The sequence below is a fragment of the Aegilops tauschii genome, chromosome 2 (genome assembly GCF_002575655.3).
Source record: "Aegilops tauschii subsp. strangulata cultivar AL8/78 chromosome 2, Aet v6.0, whole genome shotgun sequence".
NCBI lineage: Eukaryota > Viridiplantae > Streptophyta > Magnoliopsida > Poales > Poaceae > Aegilops > Aegilops tauschii.
Window position 1 is genome coordinate 539,956,701 of NC_053036.3, and position 22,067 is coordinate 539,978,767.

The 22,067-nt window shown below is 49.9% G+C and overlaps 1 protein-coding gene across 1 annotated transcript; it reads right to left on the reverse strand.

Moving 5' to 3' along the window:
• Positions 1-7,086: 7,086 nt before the first annotated feature.
• On the reverse strand, positions 7,087-8,223 carry LOC109770403 (uncharacterized). Its single transcript, XM_020329103.3, has one exon. The coding sequence runs from the start codon at positions 8,120-8,122 to the stop codon at positions 7,469-7,471; it is 654 nt and encodes a 217-aa protein (XP_020184692.1). The 5' UTR covers positions 8,123-8,223; the 3' UTR covers positions 7,087-7,468.
• Between the last annotated feature and the right edge of the window lie 13,844 nt (positions 8,224-22,067).

Consider the following 22,067-nt stretch of genomic DNA (forward strand, 5'->3'; position numbering starts at 1 on the left):
TCATATGGTCCATGACGTTCAAAACGTCTTTGAAGTCCCGATTCTAAGCCGTTAAGCATGGTGCACTAAACTATCAAGTAGTCATCATATTGAGCTAGCCAAACGTTCATAACGTCTGCATCTGCTCCTGCAATAGGTCTGTCACCTAGCGGTGCATCAAGGACATAATTTTTCTGTGCAGCAATGAGGATAATCCTCAGATCACGGATCCAATCCGCATCTTTGCTACTAACATCTTTCAACATAATTTTTCTCTAGGAACAAAAAATAAACACAAGGAAGCAACAACGCGAGCTATTGATCTACAACATAATTTGCAAAATACTATCAGGACTAAGTTCATGATAATTTAAGTTCAATTAATCATATTACTTAAGAACTCCCACTTAGATAGACATCTCTCTAATCATCTAAGTGATTACGTGATCCAAATCAACTAAACCATGTCCGATTAACACGTGAGATGGAGTAGTTTCAATGGTGAACATCACTATGTTGATCATATCTACTATATGATTCACGCTCGACCTTTCGGTCTCTGTGTTCCGAGGCCATATCTGTATATGCTAGGCTCGTCAAGTTTAACCTGAGTATTCCGCGTGTGCAACTGTTTTGCACCCGTTGTATTTGAACGTAAAGCCTATCACGAAGAACTTTTGCAACGGTGCATACTCAGGGAGAACACTTTTATCTTGAAATTTTAGTGAGAGATCATCTTATAATGCTACCGTCAATCAAAGCAAGATAAGATGCATAAAGGATTAACATCACATGCAATCAATATAAGTGATATGATATGGCCATCATCATCTTGTGCTTGTGATCTCCATCTCCGAAGCACCGTGCTTGTGATCTCCATCTCCGAAGCACCGTCATGATCACCATCGTCACCGGCGCGACACCTTGATCTCCATCGTAGCATCGTTGTCGTCTCACCAACTTATTGCTTTTACGACTATCGCTACCGCTTAGTGATAAAGTAAAACTATTACATGGCGATTGCATCTCATACAATAAAGCGACAACCATATGGCTCCTGCCAGTTGCCGATAACTCGGTTACAAAACATGATCATCTCATACAACACATTATATCACATCATGTCTTGACCATATCACATCACAACATGCCCTGCAAAAACAAGTTAGACGTCCTCTACTTTGTTGTTGCAAGTTTTACTTGGCTGCTACGGGCTTAGCAAGAACCGTTCTTACCTACGCATCAAAACCACAACGATAGTTTGTCAAGTTGGTGCTGTTTTAACCTTCGCAAGGACCGGGCGTAGCCACACTCGGTTCAACTAAAGTGAGAGAGACAGGCACCCGCCAGTCACCTTTAAGCAACGAGTGCTCCGAACGGTGAAACCAGTCTCGCGTAAGCGTACGCGTAATGTCGGTCCGGGCCGCTTCATCTCACAATACCGCTGAACCAAAGTATGACATGCTGGTAAGCAGTATGACTTATATCGCCCACAACTCACTTGTGTTCTACTCGTGCATAGCATCAACGCATAAAACCAGGCTCGGATGCCACTATTGGGGAACGTAATAATTTCAAAAAAATTCCTACGCACACGCAAGATCATGGTGATGCATAGCAACGAGAGGGGAGAGTGTTGTCCACGTACCCTCGTAGACCGACAGCGGAAGCGTTATCACAACGCGGTTGATGTAGTCGTACGTCTTCACGATCCGACCGATCAAGTACCGAACACACGGCACCTCCGAGTTCTACACACGTTCAGCTCGATGACGTCCCTCGAACTCCGATCCAGCCAAGTGTTGAGGGAGAGTTTCGTCAGCACGACGGCGTGGTGACGATGATGATGTTCCACCGACGCAGGGCTTCGCCTAAGCTCCGCAACGTTATTATCGAGGTGTAATATGGTGGAGGGGGGCACCGCACACGGCTAAGAGATCTCAAGGATCAATTGTTGTGTCTCTGGGGTGCCCCCCTGCCCCCGTATATAAAGGAGCAAGGGAGGAGGAGGCCGGCCCTAGGAGGGGGCGCACCAAGTGTGGAGTCCTACTAGGACTCCCTAGTCCTAGTAGGATTCCACCTCCCATATGGAATAGGAAAAGAGGAAGGGAAAAAGAGAAGGAAGGAAGGGGGCGCCCCCCTTCCCTAGTCCAATTCGGACCAGACCAAGGGGAGGGGTGCGGCCACCCTTGAGGCCCTTTTTCTTCTTTCCCGTATAGCCCAATAAGGCCCAATACGTATTCCCGTAACTCTCCGGTACTCCGAAAAATACCCGAATCACTCGGAACCTTTCCGAAGTCCGAATATAGTCGTCCAATATATCGATCTTTACGTCTCGACCATTTCGAGACTCCTCGTCATGTCCCCGATCTCATCCGGGACTCCGAACTCCTTCGGTACATCAACATACATAAACTCATAATAAAACTGTCATCGTAACTTTAAGCGTGCGGACCCTACGGGTTCGAGAACTATGTAGACATGACCGAGACACGTCTCCGGTCAATAACCAACAGCGGGACCTGGATGCCCATATTGGCTCTCACATATTCTACGAAGATCTTTATCGGTCAGACCGCATAACAACATACGTTGTTCCCTTTGTCATCAGTATGTTACTTGCCCGAGATTCGATCGTCGGTATCTCGATACCTAGTTCAATCTCGTTACCGGCAAGTCTCTTTACTCGTTCCGTAACACATCATCCCGCAACTAACTTATTAGTCACAATGCTTACAAGGCTTATAGTGATGTGCATTACCGAGTGGGCCCAGAGATACCTCTCCGACAATCGGAGTGACAAATCCTAATCTCGAAATACGCCAACCCAACAAGTACCTTTGGAGACACCTGTAGAGCACCTTTATAATCACCCATTTACATTGTGACGTTTGGTAGCACACAAAGTGTTCCTCCGGTAAACGGGAGTTGCATAATCTCATAGTCAGAGGAACATGTATAAGTCATGAAGAAAGCAATAGCAACATACTAAACGATCGGGTGCTAAGCTAACGGAATGGGTCAAGTCAATCACTTCATTCTCCTAATGAGGTGATGTGGTTAATCAAATGACAACTCATGTCTATGGCTAGAAACAGAATCATCTTTGATTAACGAGCTAGTCAAGTAGAGGCATACTAGTGACACTCTTGTTTGTCTATGTATTCACACATGTATTATGTTTCCGGTTAATACAATTCTAGCATGAATAATAAACATTTATCATGATATAAGGAAATAAATAATAACTTTATTATTGCCTCTAGGGCATATTTCCTTCAGCCGGCCGCTGGCTGTGTTGCCGGCGAGGACAACTATTCATTTTGGAGGCTGGCTGTGTTGCCGGCCGCTGGCTGATGCCGGCGCTGGACGTGTAGCCGCTGGCTCTGTTGCCGGCGTGATGAGCTGGGGCCGCTGGCCTGATAAACTAGGGCTTGGCATTTAAAAGTTGCTCCTTTTTTAAATAGACGTGAACTGGATGGGGCTAACGGATGCGGCTGCACGCTGGGCGCACGGCCACCGCATCCCAGGACACGCCCGGACACGATCCCTTGCCCTATCCAAACAGATAGAATACGGACCAAACGGACGTCCGTTTGGGATCGTGCGGTGAAGTTGGCACGTGCGGACTTGTTCGTCCCTACTGGCCCCGTTGGACGGACCCTCCTCCGCGCAGCACCGCGCGTCGTCGCGGCCTCCAAGTCGTTGCCCCTGCCGCGTCCCCTCCCAGTCCTCCCGCCCCCTGCCCCCCTACTCCAAGGATCTTCCGCGTGTGGGTGTCGGTCGCCGGAGAGGAACATCCGTCATCCGTGCTACGCGTTGCGAGCCAAACGGGTGGAAGAAAGACAGAAACCATGCGCTGCACGGCTGGTTAACCGCGCGTATCGCACTGGATGGATAGCTGGCCATCGAATCTAGCGAATCCGCCGTCTAGGCGTGCACAATTTCAACGCCGGCGGCGGCGGCGGGCTGGCTGGGTGGGGTGCACGACCACGGGACGCGCCTTGCTTCGACCGAAGAAGCGCGCGTGGGCCAGCGGGCTGGTAGCGGTAGGTTCGGCGCCGCCTCAGATGGAGGAGTGCTCGCGGCACGGCGCCCCTCGATCGGTTCTACGCACCTGCCATGCCATGCCAGCAGCCAGCGCGCGGCTCCTGATCCGCTGGTTATTTTATTCCGCCGTGCGCCGTCGGATCCAAACTCAAAGCCGCCGACGTCTGCCAGCTGTGGGCCGTGCTGCCGCGTGCTGACTCCTCATTGGCCGGCCGGCCGGATCGCTCGGGTTCAGGGCCGAAAAGGACAGCGTTATTCCCGAACGAAGTAGTACTCCGTTGCCGGAGCCGGTGCCTTGACGGTGAAGAGAGAGAAGACCGAGTGTCTCCAGTCGAGGGGAGACCAGTGTTTCCATACTCCCATTCCGCTCCAGCTTTTCGCTTTTCTGCAGACAGTTCCGCCCAGGATGCAATATTGGCAATTTGACTGCGAGGTAAAAGTTGTTTCCACAGAATATTCGAGGTTATTCGATAGGTAGGGAAAACTTGCTGGTTTCCAAAAGAAGAGCAGCCCCCTGAGCTATAACTACCTTTTCACGCACCTTGACCCGGTTAGTTTCGAAACCGATGATTGACAGCAAGCAAACTCCTCTCGAAAGGGAAATCAAACTGACAAGTAGGGCTAAGTAACCACTTTTTTGTGCGTGAAAAGGATCTCCAAATTACATACTCCCTCCATCCCCTTATACAAGGTCACTATAAAAAAAATGCAATTTGCATCTATACAAGGCCACTAACAATAATCGAGACAAAAATTAATGATGTTTCCTCGTGCTATTAACTTGTTTAATACTTGCATGCATGTAGTCATAATGACACTGTGCTACTTTCTTTCCATTCCTGCGGACGTATTAATGATTACGGTTAACGAAAAGAATAATTGACTTGCAAAGCAGTCATTAAATTTTACCTTGATACATGTAATTTGAGTTTGTGGCCTTCTTTAAGGGAATGGAGGGAGTACAAAGCACCCCAACAAACATGGAAACCAGAACCAAGAATCAGACAACATTGAAGCAGTGAAGATGATTCATACTGGAGATATGAATAGAATAAAATATGCTTTCCTGATAGAGGAGATCAAAGCTAGCTTGATCGAGCGTAATTCTTGTATTACTCGTGTTGTGCGCAGCGAAAATAATGCTAGTCACTTTTTGGCAAATTTTGGACGATCACAGTTCCGAACTGTTGTGTGGCTTGGATCGAGTCCTCATGAACTACCCGACATTGCCGGTCATGATTGTAACCCTGGATAGTTTTGAGTAACACAAGTATTATCCTGCAAAAAAAGAAAAACCAAATCCCTAAGGAACCATCCAACCGCTCCATCCATCGCGGGCTGCCGGCCTACCGGAACCAGCATGACCTTGAAATCTGCAGCCGAAATGAACGCGGACGGGGAGTCTTTAGCCTCGGTCCAAGGGGACTAGCACGCCATAAGAAAAGAAGGATGGCCACTGCTTTATCACGCCGGCGACAACACAACTTAGAAGTCCATGAAGAGCTCTTGTACAAACGGCGAAATCCACTGGCGGCAACTAGCAGCATCACACAACACCACACCCAGCACCCTCACAGCAAGAACAAGAACCACCTTGCCATGGCGAAGTCGGGATCGAGGGACAAAATCTCACCTAGCCGGCCGTCGCCTCCGCTGCGAAGACCGCTCCTAGAGAAACAAATGACCACCAAATCGATGGATCCGGGGGAAGATAACGTCGGAAGTTTGTCGACGCTGCCGCAAGTGGCCTAGCCGAGATGGGGAACAAACTCCAACACCATTATTCTACAGCGCCGCCACCACCACCACCTTGGTTGCGCCTCTAGGAACCTAAACCGACCATCTACACGCCTTCCTCACTGATCGACGGGCCCTCCACTCTCCGGCCGTCGCAACGACGGCCGGAGAGGTAGGGAACCGCCGATGTGGCCCTCAGCAGAGCAAGAGATTTGGGCAGTTTCCTTTTCGCCTCTCGTAGTTTCCTTTTCCTTCTCTGACGTAACTAACCACTAGCATGCCGCTTGATTCAACGGGCAGAGCCAATCACGACAACTGCGGACTTCAAAATTCTGCTGAGGCGCCCGTAATAAGAACGTAAAATGTTGAAGCGATCTCGCGTAAAAGCGGATATGCTTGCTTGCAAGATCTTCCCTCCAGCCGTAGCCAAACCAGTGGACGCAGCAGCCTTCGCTCTGAGCATCCAGCCACGAACTATCACATCCGCGATCGTGCCCGTGCCGGTGCCGTGCTAAACAAAGATGAATATATCGGGCGGGCCAACGGCACCGCGCGACCACGCGATCACACACGGTGGAGGCAAGGGCCCACGGGTCGGTCATTGCCGCGGTCCGAAGCTAAAGGGAGGTGGCAGGCAGGACGGCGTCAAACGTGCGCGAGTGGCCGGCTGTTGCGGTTGCGGCGCGGGATCGCGCGAGCGCGACCGCGTGACTCTCACTCGCTCAGCTGCCCCCGCTGCCTGACGACGCGACGCGAGTCCCGCGATCGCTCTCCGGTCCGCGCGCCGTGTGTGGTGTGTACGGGCGGACCCGTTCGTTCCTATCGGGGGACCCCTGCTCCACGCGGGGGGCGGGCCAGGCCATGCACCGCGCGTCGTCGGCTCCAAGTCGCCGCCGCGGTTTCCCCCGCCCGCCTCTCTCAGGATGCCCCGCGTGTCAGTCCGTGTGGGCTGTCGGTCGCCGGGCGGAGCAGCCGCGCTGCGCAGTTTCGTCGACCCACTGGACCGTTCAATTCAACGACGCGTCCGCAGTTCTTAGCTTTTGCAGTCGGGACGACGATGAATGTGCCTTGGTAAGGGTAATCTTCAGCAGCCATGCCAGAGGGACTGAACTGGATAGTTTCTTTTGCTGGTCCGAACATAAGAACTCGCTACTTCTTCGATGATCGAACCAGTTTCCCTCGAAAAACAAGTCAGTAGATACCCCAAAGAACCATGTTATGATTACTATTACTAGCATGCCAGTAATTAATCAAGACAGTTCAACTAATCATACACAACAGCCACACACCGAAGAATGAAGAACAACACACGGTCAAGAATGGAATGGAAATCATAAATTTCACATTAATCCGAGAGACAGAGATCAAATATTGTACACTGAAGAACAAAATGCTCTACTACTGGCTTCTTCCTTTTTATCTTTTTTTCCCTTGCTTTTAAGGAAATTGTAAGTAACATTGGGAGCAGATAGATGGATGTGTTTCATCCTACCTGCCTCCCCATGCAAAAAACGCACGCACGCGATCTATGTACACCTACTTACCCTTACCCATCGATGGATCGATCCTGGCAATTAAACGGCCGATTAACCTCTTACTAGTAAGTACACGCCATTCTTCTAAACTTTAAATTCTACCACGAGAGCGCTTTGCTTTACTTCCGGGCCGCGTCGTCATCGGGCGACCGAGATCGGTCCATCTCCTACGCCATCTCCACCGGCGGCGGCAGGTTCAGGTCGAACCCCACGCCCACGGCCGGCGAGGCGTCCACCACGGATGACGACGACCCGGTGTCGCTCTGCTCTTCCTCGCGGGACGCCACCTTGTTCATGCCGCTGATCGCCGCTGACCGGCAGGGGGCCGGCGCCGGCGCGGCCACGGCCACGGTCACCGCGACCCTGGGGTCCAGGAACAGGAACGGCTGCGCCGCCACCATGGCCGGCATCGCCAGGCTCAGGTCGAGCGCCGGCGGGGGCGCGGGGGCAGCAGCAGCAGGAGCGGCGGGCGCCGCGGCCGGCGTGTCCCGGGACGAAGACTCGACGGTGCTGCTGCTGGGGCTGACGGCCAGCGCCTTGGGCGGCGGGAGCGGGACGTGGGCGAAGGCGGCGACGGTGCCGACGGGGAAGTTGGTCTTGGCCTTGGGCCCGCGGTAGTGGAGCGCGGCGGCGTCGTAGGCGCGGGCCGCGGCCTCGGCGGTGTCGAAGGTGCCGAGCCAGACGCGGGCCTTCCTGGCCGGGTCGCGGATCTCCGCCGCGTACCTGCCCCACGGCCGCTTGCGCACGCCGCGGAACCTGGGCTCCATGCCGGCGTCCGCGGCGGCGGCGACGGCGACGGGGAGCGCGTTCTTGGGAGCCATGGCAAGTGTTCGACCGTGCTCGGCGCGTGCGCGGCGGTTGTTGTTGCGGTGCGGCGTTGGTTGGATGGTCTGGCTGGTTGGAGCTGGGGGAGGAGAGGCGATGGGGGGCGCGGTATTAATAGCGGAGGCGGGGGGCGTGGAGGGGCCGGCGGGAGGGGCGGTTTGACCCACAGCCAGCCAGAGGAGGGGAGGTGGACGCGCCGCCCCGCGTCGTCTGTTCCTCCGCTAATACCTCTCTCCCTCTAACTTTTTTTTTTCTTTCGATTATTTGGTGGTGTGTGTACTGGTGCGCGAGTGCAGTGCAGGTGCGGTGTGGTTGGTTGGTCGCTTGGTCACTCTGTACTGTACTGTACTGAGCAGTGCTGGTTTGGTTAGGGTGAGGTACCCCGATTCTCTACACCGTTAGTTCACGGTGTGTATCTCTTTCTTTGTAGCTCTCCGTCCAAAAATACTTGTCGGAGAAATGGATGTATCTAAACGTATTTTAATTTTAAATACATTCATTTTTATCCATTCTTTAATAAATATTTTTGGACAGAGGGGTACGTACAACTTTTTATTCTGGCCGTCCATCGATGGAATGGTAACCGCGCAAGTTTCAGGCCTTGATTACGTTTCGTTTTCCCCTCGTCGTACACGTACGCAAGTGTTAGTTGGTTCGGTATTCGTATGCGGCACGAGTTGTGTCCTTTTTTTAGACCAAAAATGCACGTGGCCCGTCTTGTACCGAGAGCAACAGTTACCGATGCCCACGGATTTAATCACTTTGCAGCAGCGAAAGGTAATTACCGGACCATACGAACGAAATCGCTTCTTCTACCGAAGAGTCTCTTATTAGCTTTCCACACATGCGCGCGGTGCGATTCGGTCCACTGACTGACTGGGCCTGAGGTACGTACGTGGTCGGTCGTGTGTTTTCGCGTCAAGCGCCGCTGCAAAGCGACCGGCCGGTGGTGGTGCGGGCGCGCTAGTGCGTGCGTGCGTGCGATTCGGTGGCAGTAGTTCCGTGCGCCCGGCCACAAAGACAGACAGCAACGGTGCTGCTGCGGCCGCGAGCGAGCCAACGGTATCGCCGTCCGCGTCCGCCCACCCCGATCGCTCTCCACCACCCGACCCGACCCGACCCGACGACGTGCGCCCGCCGAGCATGCAGTTTCCCACCGCGCGCGCGCGCGCACGGGCCACGCCCCCGCCGCCGCGTGGGGCCGGGTCTCGCGGCGGGCCGCGTGGCCCGCGGTGCGGTGCAGCCTACGTGTTGGGACGTCGACGGGCCGACGGGGACGGGGGAAAAGGGAAGCGGTCTCGTTTTTTTTAATTAATCCGCAAAAATAATCCGGAGGAGGGGGCCGCCGCACCGCACTTGCGCCGCGCCTTCCTTCCTTGCGTGGCACGGCGGCGGCAGCGGTCCGGTCCGGGCGGATTCGCGGGAGATCTGCGTGGGGGCGGAGTATTTGTATTATTGGTCGACGTGCTACGTGTGTCTGGATCGGGACGGAAGCACCGGCCGGTCGCCGCCGTTCCTGTTCGGACGGTGAATACGAAAGCCAGCGGAGAATTGATTTGTCTCGCTGTTCGCTGCACGCTGCCGGCGGCCGAGGGGGAGAGTTGTTGGTTGCGTCGCCTCGAAGCTTCGTCGTGCTCATTTAGCAGTGTTTAGGGTGTACGGCCGCACTTGTACTGACTGTTTCGATGAGTATGCTAGATAGACTAGATTTTGCCTACCTGGTGCGAAATTTACGTGCATAAAACCGTGTCATGTCCCAGCTGAATAGCATCTCCACCGCAATATATACTATTGCTTCCGTCCTATAATATAAAAGTATTTTTTACATTAATATAAGAGTGTATTAGTGTCAAAGACACTCTTATATTATAGAATGGAGGGAGTACCTCTGTATTAAAATATAGACGTTTTAAAGCTAAAAACTAGCTTACCAAAACATCTTACATTTTGATACAGAGGAAGCACAAAAGCAACGGTGGGTGGCTTCGCGCTGATCCGAGGCGGCATCCATGGTGGGATGACGCTGGGAAGGTAGGCAAGATGGATGGGGTTTTGACGTGGTTGGTGTTGGGGAACGTAGCAATAATTCAAAATTTTCTTACGTGTCACCAAGATCAATCTAGGAGATGCTAGCAACGAGAGAGAGGGAGTGCATCTTCATACCCTTGAAGATCGCTAAGCGGAAGCGTTACAAGAACGAGGTTGATGGAGTCGTACTCGCAGCGATTCAAATCGCGGAAGATCCGATCTAGCGCTGAACGGACGGCGCCTCCGCGTTCAACACACGTACAGCCCGGGGACGTCTCCTCCTTCTTGATCCAGCAAGGGGGGAGGAGAAGTTGAGGGAGAACTCCAGCAGCACGACGGCGTGGTGGCAATGGAGCTCGTGGTTCTCCGGCAGAGCTTTGCTAAGCACTACGGAGGAGGAGAGGGCTGCGCCAGGCCAGGGGTGCCGCTGCCGTCCCACCCCTCCACTATATATAGGGGCAAGGGAGGGGGGGGGGGGGCGGCCCCTTAGATCCCATATGGTGGGAGGGGCGGCGGCCAGGGAGGGTGGCTTGCCCCCCAAGTCAAGGGGGGCGCCCCCTCCAGGGTTTCCCCCAACCCTAGGCGCATGGGCCCTAGGGGGAGGTTGGTGCCCAGCCCACTTAGGGGCTGGTTCCCTTCCACCTACAGCCCATAAGGCCCTCCGGGGCAGGTGGACCCTCCCGGTGGACCCCCGGAACCCCTTCGGTGGCCCCGGTACAATACCGGCATACCCCCGAATACTTCCGATGACCGTATGATGACTTCCCATATATAAATTTTTATCTCCGGACCATTTCGGAACTCCTCGTGACGTCCGGGATCCTATGCGGGACTCCGAACAACCTTCGGTAACCACATACTATTTCCCATAACAACTCTAGCGTCACCGAACCTTAAGTGTGTAGACCCTACGGGTTCGAGAACCATGCAGACATGACCGAGACATCTCTCCGGCCAATAACCAATAGCGGGATCTGGATACCCATATTGGCTCCCACATGTTCCACGATGATCTCATCGGATCAACCACGATGTCGGGGATTCAATCAATCCCGTATACAATTCCCTTTGTCAACCGGTATGTTACTTGCCCGAGATTCGATCGTCGGTATCCCAATACCTCGTTCAATCTCGTTACCGACAAGTCACTTTACCCGTTCCGTAATGCATGATCCCGTGACTAACTACTTAGTCACATTGAGCTCATTATGATGATGCATTACCGAGTGGACCCAGAGATACCTCTCCGTCATACGGAGTGACAAATCCCAGTCTCGATTCGTGCCAACCCAACAGACACTTTCGGAGATACCTGTAATGTACCTTTATAGCCACCCAGTTACGTTGTGACGTTTGGTACACCCAAAACATTCCTACGGTATCCGGGAGTTGCACAATTGAAGGAAATATGCCCTAGAGGCAATAATAAAAGTATTATATATTTCCTTATATCATGATAAATGTTTATTATTCATGCTAGAATTGTATTAACCGGAAACATAATACATGTGTGAATATATAGACAAACAGAGTGTCACTAGTCTGCCTCTACTTGACTAGCTCGTTAATCAAAGATGGTTATGTTTCCTAGCCATAGACACAAGTTGTCATTTGATTAACGAGATCACCTCATTAGGAGAATGACGTGATTGACTTGACCCATTCCGTTAGCTTAGCACTCGATCGTTTAGTATGTTGCTATTGCTTTCTTCATGACTTATACATGTTCCTATGACTATGAGATTATGCAACTCCCGTTTACCGGAGAAACACTTTGTGTGCTACCAAACGTCACAACGTAAATGGGTGATTATAAAGGTGCTCTACAGGTGTCTCCAAAGGTACTTGTTGGGTTGGCGTATTTCGAGATTAGGATTTGTCACTCCGATTGTCGGAGAGGTATCTCTGGGCCCACTCGGTAATGCACATCACTATAAGCCTTGCAAGCATTGTGACTAATGAGTTAGTTGCGGGATGATGTGTTACGGAACGAGTAAAGAGACTTGCCGGTAACGAGATTGAACTAGGTATCGAGATACCGACGATCAAATCTCGGGCAAGTAACATACCGGTGACAAAGGGAACAACGTATATTGTTATGCGGTCTGACCGATAAAGATCTTCGTAGAATATGTGGGAGCCAATATGGGCATCCAGGTCCCGGTATTGGTTATTGACCGGAGACGTGTCTCGGTCATGTCTACATAGTTCTCGAACCCGTAGGGTCCGCACGCTTAACGTTACGATGACAGTTTTATTGAGTTTTGATGTACCGAAGGAGTTCGGAGTCCCGGATGAGATCGGGGATATGACGAGGAGTCTCGAAATGGTCGAGACGTAAAGATCGATATATTGGACGACTATATTCAGACTTCGGAAAGGTTCCGAGTGATTCGGGTATTTTTCGGAGTACCGGAGAGTTACAGGAATACGTATTGGGCCTTATTGGGCCATACGGGAAAGAAGGAAAAGGGCCTCAAGGGTGGCCGCACCCCTCCCCTTGGTCTGGTCCGAATTGGACTAGGGAAGGGGGGCGCCCCCTTCCTTCCGTCTCTTTTTCCTTTCCTCTTTTCCTATTCCATATGGGAGGTGGAATCCTACTAGGACTAGGGAGTCCTAGTAGGACTCCACACTTGGTGCGCCCCTCCTAAGGCCAGCCTCCTCCTCCCTTGCTCCTTTATATACGGGGGCAGGGGGCACCCCATGGACACAACAATTGATCCTTGAGATCTCTTAGCCGTGTGCGGTGCCCCCCTCCACCATATTACACCTCGATAATACCGTTGCGGAGCTTAGGCGAAGCCCTGCGTCGGTGGAACATCATCATTGTCACCACGCCGTCGTGCTGACGAAACTCTCCCTCAACACTCGGCTGGATCGGAGTTCGAGGGACGTCATCGAGCTGAACGTGTGTAGAACTCGGAGGTGCCGTACGTTCGGTACTTGATCGGTCGGATCGTGAAGACGTACGACTACATCAACCGCGTTGTGATAACGCTTCCGCTGTCGGTCTACGAGGGTACGTGGACAACACTCTCCCCTCTCGTTGCTATGCATCACCATGATCTTGCGTGTGCGTAGGAATTTTTTTGAAATTACTACGTTCCCCAACAACAATCTCATGGTCTAAGGAAACGATACTTGACATTAGAAAAGCTCTTAGCAAACGAACTACACGATCTTGTGCTATGCTTAGGATTGGGTCTTGTCCATCACATCATTCTCCTAATGATGTGATCCCGTTATCAATGACATCCAATGTCCATGGTCAGGAAACCATAACCATCTATTGATCAACGAGCTAGTCAACTAGAGGCTTACTAGGGACATGTTGTGGTCTATGTATTCACACATGTATTACGGTTTCAAGTTAATACAATTATAGCATGAACAATAGACAATTATCATGAACAAGGAAATACAATAATAACCATTTTATTATTGCCTCTAGGGCATATTTCCAACAGTCTCCCACTTGCACTAGAGTCAATAATCTAGTTCACATCACTATGTGATTGTAATGAATCCAACACCCATGGGGTTTGTTCATATCTCGCTTGTGGGAGAGGTTACTAGTCAACGGGTCTGAACCTTTCAGATCCGTGTGTGCTTTACAAATCTCTATGTCATCTTGTAGATGCAGCTACCACGCGCTACTTGGAGCTATTCTAAATAACTGCTCTACTATACGAATCCGGTTTACTACTCAGAGTCATCCGGATTAGTGTCAAAGTTTGCATCGACGTAACCCCTTACGACGAACTCCTTTTCCACCTCCATAATCGAGAAAATTCCTTAGTCCACTAGATACTAAGGATAAGTTCGACCGCTGTCATGTGATCCCTTCCTGGATCACTATTGTACCCCTTGACTAACTCATGGCAAGGCACACTTCAGGTGCGATACACAGCATAGCATATTGTAAAGCCTACGTCTAAAGCATAGGGGACGACCTTCGTACTTTCTCTCTCTTCTGCCGTGGTCAGGTATTGAGTCTTACTCAATACTCACACCTTGTAACACAGCCAAGAACTCCTTCTTTGCTGATCTATTTTGAACTCCTTCAAAATCTTGTCACGGTATGTATTCATTTGAAAGTACTATTAAGCGTTTTTGATCTATCCTTATAGATCTTGATGCTCAATGTTCAAGTAGCTTAATCCAGGTTTTCCATTGAAAAACACTTTTCAAATAACCCTGCATGCTTTCCAGAAATTCTACATCATTTCTGATCAACAATATGTTAACAACATATACTCATCAAAAATTCTATAGTGCTCCCACTCACTTCTTTGGAAATATAAGTTTCTCATAAACTATGTATAAACCCAAAATCTTTGATCATCTCATCAAAGCGTACATTCCAACTCCGAGATGCTTACTCCTGTCCTTAGAAGGATTGCTGGAGCTTTGGATACTTGTTAGCATCTTTCAGGATTGACAAAACCTTCTGGTTGTATCACATACAACCTTTCCTCAAGAAAATCATCGAGGAAACAATTTTGACATCCTATCTGCAAGATTTCATAAATAATGCAGTAACTGCTAATATAATTCCAACAGACTCTTAGCATCGCTACGAGTGAGAAAGTCTCATCGCAGTCAACTCCTTGAACTTGCCGGAAAACATCTTAACGACAAGTCGAGCTTTCTTAATTGTGACACTTACCATCATTGTCTGTCTTCCTTTTAAAATCCATCTGCACCCAACAGCCTTACGACCATCAAGTAGTTCTTCCAAAGTCTACACTTTGTTTTATACATGGATCCTCTCTCGGATTTTATGGCCTCGAGCCATTCGTCGGAATCCGGGCCCATCATCGCTTCTCCATAGCTCGTAGGTTCATTGTTGTCTAGCAACATGACTTCCAAGACAGGATTACGTACCACTCTGAAGTAGCATGCATCCTTGTCGTCCTACGAGGTTTGGTAGTGACTTGATCCAAAGTTTCATGATCACTACCATAAGCTTCCACGTCAATTGGTGTAGGTGCCACAGGAACAACTTCTTGTGCCCTGCTACACATTAGTTGAAGTCATGGTTCAATAACCTCATCAAGTCTCCACCATCCTACCACTCAATTCTTTCGAGAGAAACTTTTCCTCGAGAAAGGACCCGTTTCTAGAAACAATCACTTTTGCTTCCAGATCTGAAATAGGAGGTATACCCAACTGTTTTGGGTATTCTATGAAGATGCATTTATCCGCTTTGGGTTCGAGCTTATCAGCCTGAAACTTTTTCACATAAGCGTCGCAGCCCCAAACTTTTAAGAAACGACAGCTTAGGTTTCTCTAAACCATAGTTCATACGGTGTCGTCTCAACGGAATTGCGTGGTGCCCTATTTAAAGTGAATGCGGTTGCCTCTAATGCCTAACCCATAAACGATAGTGTAATTCGATAAGAGACATCATGGTATGCACCATATCCAATAGGGTGCAGTTATGATGTTCGGACACACCATCACACTATGGTGTTCCAGGCGGTATTAGTCGTGAAACAATTTCCATAATTTCTTAATTGTGTGCCAAACTCGTAACTCACATATTCATCTCTATGATCATATCACAGACATTTTATCCTCTTGTCACGACGATCTTCAACTTCACTCTGAAATTAATTGAACCTTTCAATAATTCAGACTTGTGTTTCATCAAGTAAATATACTCAGCATCTACTCAAATCATCTGTGAAGCAAGAACATAACGATATCCACTGCATGCCTCATCACTCATTAGACTGCATACATCAAAATGTATTACTTCCAACAAGTTGCTTTCTTGTTCCATCTTACTGAAAACGAGGCCTTTCAGTCATCTTGCCCATGTGATATGATTTGCATGTCTCAAGTGATTCAAAATCAAGTGAGTCCAAACGATCCATCTGTATGGACTTTCTTCATGTATATATACTAATAGACATGGTTCGCATGTCTCAATCTTTTCAAAAACGAGTGAGTCCAAAGATCCATCAACATGGAGCTTCTTCATGCGTTTTATATCAATATGACTCAAGTGGCAGTGCCACAAGTATGTGGTACTATCATTACTATCTTATATCTTTTGGCATGAACATGTGTATCACTACGATCGAGATTCAATAAACCATTCATTTTAGGTGCAAGACCATTGAAGGTATTATTCAAATAGACAGAGTAACCATTATTCTCCTTAAATGAATAACCGTATTGCGATAAACATAATCCAATCATGTCTATGCTCAACGCAAAAACCAAATAACAATTATTTAGGTTTAACACCAATCTCGATGGTAGAGGGAGCATGCGATGCTTGATCACATCAACCTTGGAAACACTTCCAACACATATCATCATCTCACCTTTAGCTAGTCTCCATTTATTCCGTAGCCTTTTATTTCGAGTTACCAACACTTAGCAACCAAACCGGTATCTAATACCCTAGTGCTACGAGGAGTACTAGTAAAGTACACACTAATATAATGTATATCCAATATACTTCTGTCGACCTTGCCTGCCTTCTCATCTACCTAGTATCTAGGGTAGTTCTGCTTCAGTGACCGTTCCCCTCATTACAGAAGCACTTAGTCTCGGGTTTGGTTTCAACCTCGGGTTTCTTCACTAGAGCAGCAACTGATTTGCCGTTTCCTGAAGTATCCCTTCTTTCCCTTGCCCTTCTTGAAACTAGTGGTTTTACTAACCATCAACAATTGATGCTCCTACTTGATTTCTACTTTCGCGGTGTCAAACATCGCGAATTGCTCAAGGATCATCCTGTCTATCCCTGATATGCTATAGTTCATCACGAAGCTCTAATAGCTTGGTGGCAGTGACTATGGAGAACCATCACTATCTCATCTGTAAGATTAACTCCCACTCGATTCAAGCGATTGTAGTACTCAGACAATCTGAGCACATGCTTAGCGATTGAGATTTTCTCCCTTAGTTTGCAGGCTTAAGAAACTTGTCAGAGGTCTCATACCTCTTGACGTGGGCACTAGTCTGAAATCCCAATTTCAGTCTTTGGAACATCTCATATGTTCTGCGACGTTTCAAAACCGTCTTTGGTGCCACAATTTTAAACCGTTAGCATCACACACTGAACTATCACGCAGTCATCAAAACGTGTATGTCAGATGTTCGCAACATCCACAAACGACGCTCGAGGTTCAGCACACCGAGCGGTGCATTAAGGACATAAGCCTTCTGTGCAGCAATGAGGACAATCCTCAGTTTACAGACCCAGTCCGCATAATTGCTACTATCAACTTTCAACTAAATTTTCTCTAGGAACATATCTTAGTAGAACTAAAGCGTAAGCTACGACATAATTTGCAAAGACCTTTTGACTATGTTCATGATAATTAAGTTCGTCTAATCAAATTATTTAATGAACTCTCACTCAGATAGACATCCCTCTAGTCATCTAAGTGATACATGATCCGAGTCAACTAGGCCGTGTCCGATCATCACGTGAGACGGACTAGTCATCATCGGTGAACATCTCCATGTTGATCGTATCTACTATACGACTCATGTTCGACCTTTCGGTCTCTTGTGTTCCGAGGCCATGTCTGTACATGCTAGGCTCGTCAAGTCAACCTAAGTGTTCCGCATGTGTAAATCTGGCTTACACCCGTTGTATGTGAACGTTAGAATCTATTACACCCGATCATCACGTGGTGCTTCGAAACAACGAACCTTCGCAACGGTGCACAGTTAGGGGGAACACATCTCTTGAAATTTTAGTGAGGGATCATCTTATTTATGCTACCGTCGTTCTAAGCAAATAAGATGTAAACATGACAAACATCACATGCAAATCATAAAGTGACATGATATGGCCAATATCATCTTGCGCCTTTTGATCTCCATCTTCGAGGCGCGGCATGATCACCTTCGTCACCGGCATGACACCATGATCTCCATCATCGTGTCTTCATGAAGTTGTCTCGCCAACTATTACTTCTACTACTATGGCTAACGGTTAGCAATAAAGTAAAGTAATTACATGGCGTTTTTCATTGACACGCAGGTCATACAATAAATTAAGACAACTCCTATGGTTCCTGCCGGTTGTCATACTCATCGACATGCAAGTCGTGATTCCTATTACAAGAACATGATCAATCTCATACATCACATATATATAATTCATCACATCCTTTTGGCCATATCACATCACATAGCATACCCTGCAAAAACAAGTTAGACGTCCTCTAATTGTTGTTGCATGTTTTACGTGGCTGCTATGGGTTTCTAGCAAGAACGTTTCTTACCTACGCAAAAGCCACAACGATGATATGTCAATTGCTATTTACCCTTCATAAGGACCCTCTTCATCGAATCCGATCCGACTAAAGTGGGAGAGACAGACACCCGCTAGCCACCTTATGCATCAAGTGCATGTCAGTCGGTGGAACCTGTCTCACGTAAGTGTACGTGTAAGGTCGGTCCGGGCTGCTTCATCCCACAATGCCGCCGAATCAAGATAAGACTAGTAACGGTAAGCAAATTGAACAAATCATCGCCCACAACTACTTTGTGTTCTACTCGTGCATAGAATCTACGCATAGACCTAGCTCATGATGCCACTGTTGGGGAACGTAGCAATAATTTAAAATTTTCCTACGTGTCACCAAGATCAATCTAGGAGATGCTAGCAACGAGAGAGAGGGAGTGCATCTTCATACCCTTGAAGATCGCTAAGCGGAAGCGTTACAAGAACGCGGTTGATGGAGTCGTACTCGCAGCGATTCAAATCGCGGAAGATCCGATCTAGCGCCGAACGGACGGTGCCTCCGCGTTCAACACACGTACAGCCCGGGGACGTCTCCTCCTTCTGGATCCAGCAAGGGGAGAGGAGAAGTTGAGGGAGAACTCCAGCAGCACGACGGCGTGGTGGCAATGGAGCTCGTGGTTCTCCGGCAGAGCTTCGCTAAGCACTACGGAGGAGGAGGAGGAGGAGTTGGAGGAGGAGAGGGCTGCGCCAGGCCAGGGGTGCGGCTGCCCTCCCACCCCTCCACTATATATGGGCAAGGGAGAGGGGGGGCCGGCCCCTTAGATCCCATCTGGTGGGAGGGGCGGCGGCCAGGGAGGGTGGCTTGCCCCCCAAGTCAAGGGGGGCGCCCCCTCCAGGGTTTCCCCCAACCCTAGGCGCATGGGCCCTAGGGGGAGGTTGGTGCCCAGCCCACTTAGGGGCTGGTTCCCTTCCACCAACAGCCTATAAGGCCCTCCGGGGCAGGTGGACCCTCCCGGTGGACCCTCGGAACCCCTTCGGTGGCCCCGGTACAATACCGGCATACCCCCGAATACTTCCGGTGACCGTATGATGACTTCCCATATATAAATCTTTACCTCCGGACCATTCCGGAACTCCTCGTGACGTCCGGGATCCTATCCGGGACTCCGAACAACCTGCGGTAACCACATACTATTTCCCATAACAACTCTAGCGTCACCGAACCTTAAGTGTGTAGACCCTACGGGTTCGAGAACCATGCAGACATGACCGAGACATCTCTCCGGCCAATAACCAATAGCGGGATCTGGATACCCATATTGGCTCCCACATGTTCCACGATGATCTCATCGGATCAACCACGATGTCGGGGATTCAATCAATCCCGTATACAATTCCCTTTGTCAACCGGTATGTTACTTGCCCGAGATTCGATCGTCGGTATCCCAATACCTCGTTCAATCTCGTTACCGACAAGTCACTTTACTCGTTCCGTAATGCATGATCCCGTGACTAACTACTTAGTCACATTGAACTCATTATGATGATGCATTACCGAGTGGACCCAGAGATACCTCTCCGTCATACGGAGTGACAAATCCCAGTCTCGATTCGTGCCAACCCAACAGACACTTTCGGAGATACCTGTAATGCACCTTTATAGCCACCCAGTTACGTTGTGACGTTTGGTACACCCAAAGCATTCCTACGACATCTGGGAGTTGCACAATCTCATGGTCTAAGGAAACGATACTTGACATTAGAAAAGCTCTTAGCAAACGGACTACACGATCTTGTGCTATGCTTAGGATTGGGTCTTGTCCATCACATCATTCTCCTAATGATGTGATCCCGTTATCAATGACATCCAATGTCCATGGTCAGGAAACCATAACCATCTATTGATCAACGAGCTAGTCAACTAGAGGCTTACTAGGGACATGTTGTGGTCTATGTATTCACACATGTATTACGGTTTCAAGTTAATACAATTATAGCATGAACAATAGACAATTATCATGAACAAGGAAATACAATAATAACCATTTTATTATTGCCTCTAGGGCATATTTCCAACAGTTGGCCCTCCCATCACCGATGCATGGGGGCGTTGGTCATGTACTCGATCCGCTCCTCCCCTTTTCCCCGCCCTGGTGCTGCTTTATCTATGATCTGACGATGTTTGAAGCAGGGATTTGCTGGCGGCTCCGCCAGTCGTAGGGGTGCTGATCGGGGCAAAGCACGTATCTTTGGTTGGTCTCGGGGGAGAGGGGTGTCGGGTTGTAGGGTGTCAATCCTGGCAGTGGGAGACATAGTGCTCAAGGCGGGACGTGCGGGTCGGATGTGCACTAGCTACTATGGTCATGTGGGTGGCATGGCTGTTGGTGTGCGGCGTAGTGTAACAGTGGTGCTGCAGGTGCTCCTATGTCTGGCGGCACTCCGGTTCGGCAGAGGTGTGGAAACGTCAGGGTGACTATCTTGCCTGGATTCTCCAGGACGAGGGAGCGGCATCTGTAGGCGACGTTCCCTTCCCGGAGGCTCCATCATGGCTGTTCCCTTGATCAGGCGGTGGCAGCACTCCGTGTCGTGCCCTTCTTGAAGGCTCCACCTGGGAGTTCATGCTTGGACGTTGTCCATCTTCATCTCCAAGCGATTCCTTTTTTGTCCATATGTATTTTTTCTTGCTATAACTAGTGCCCTAAAATTTGGGAAGTAATTAAAGCATGAGATCGGAAGGTGGGGAGGCAGATTTGACTGTTACTAGGTGTCGGGCTCGGTTTTGGCCGGCGAAGGTTACTCGATGCCAAGGAAAGGCGGCGAGGACGGGGCATGGTCCGGAGGGGGGCCGTGGGATGCGGCCAAATCTAGCGGTGATGCGATGACCAAACATCGAGAGCTCGACAAGGACTAGCGGCTCGCCGGCGGGCACATGGGGGTTAGGGAACAGCCGGAGTCGGGCGTTGGCGTCACAGTTGGGAGCGGTCGACGGAGTCGCGGCAGCAGCAAGAACTGGGCAAAACTGGCAGGGGTGGGATCAAATGATGGAGGGGAAGTTTCATCGCGACGGTTGGGTTCCTGCCATGTCGTTTTTGTTTTCAGGCAGCCCATGCAAATATACGCAACATTTGCCGCAAAAATTTAGGGCAGATGTAAGAAAACATCACTTCATAAAGACAGAGCATGGGAGGTGTGTGTGTTTGCCTAAAGTGTCTCAAATTACAATTCTTTGTACCGACGGCTGTTTCTGGCATCTAATGGTAGATGCTCTGTGAACAGCCAAAATGCTTTGCTTGCACATACCAAACCGTGCAAGTGCAGCGAGATTGTTTTTGCTCTAGGACGCTGCTCGCTCGGCGTCAGATGGCACTCACATTCGCTGCGCTCACTACTCCAGCGCCCCTGGAGCGCACACGTCGTCCACCGCAGCGGATCACGGAGTCGCTCCAGCCGCCTGCTTTTGGGGCCGAGGCAGCCCACGCCGCTCGCCGCTCGCCGCGGTGGGTGGTGGGTGCCGGGTTGCGTCACGTCCCCGCACCCCGCACACCTCACACGGCACGCAGATCCCCACAAGTCCCACCGCCCCGCGTCGCCCACCGCAGGTTTTCACACCGTCCGTCCGTGTCCGTGTCGCGCTCCCCGCGCCTCCCGGATCGCGCGCGCGCGCGTCCACCGTTGCGGCGTCCACATGTCAGCGT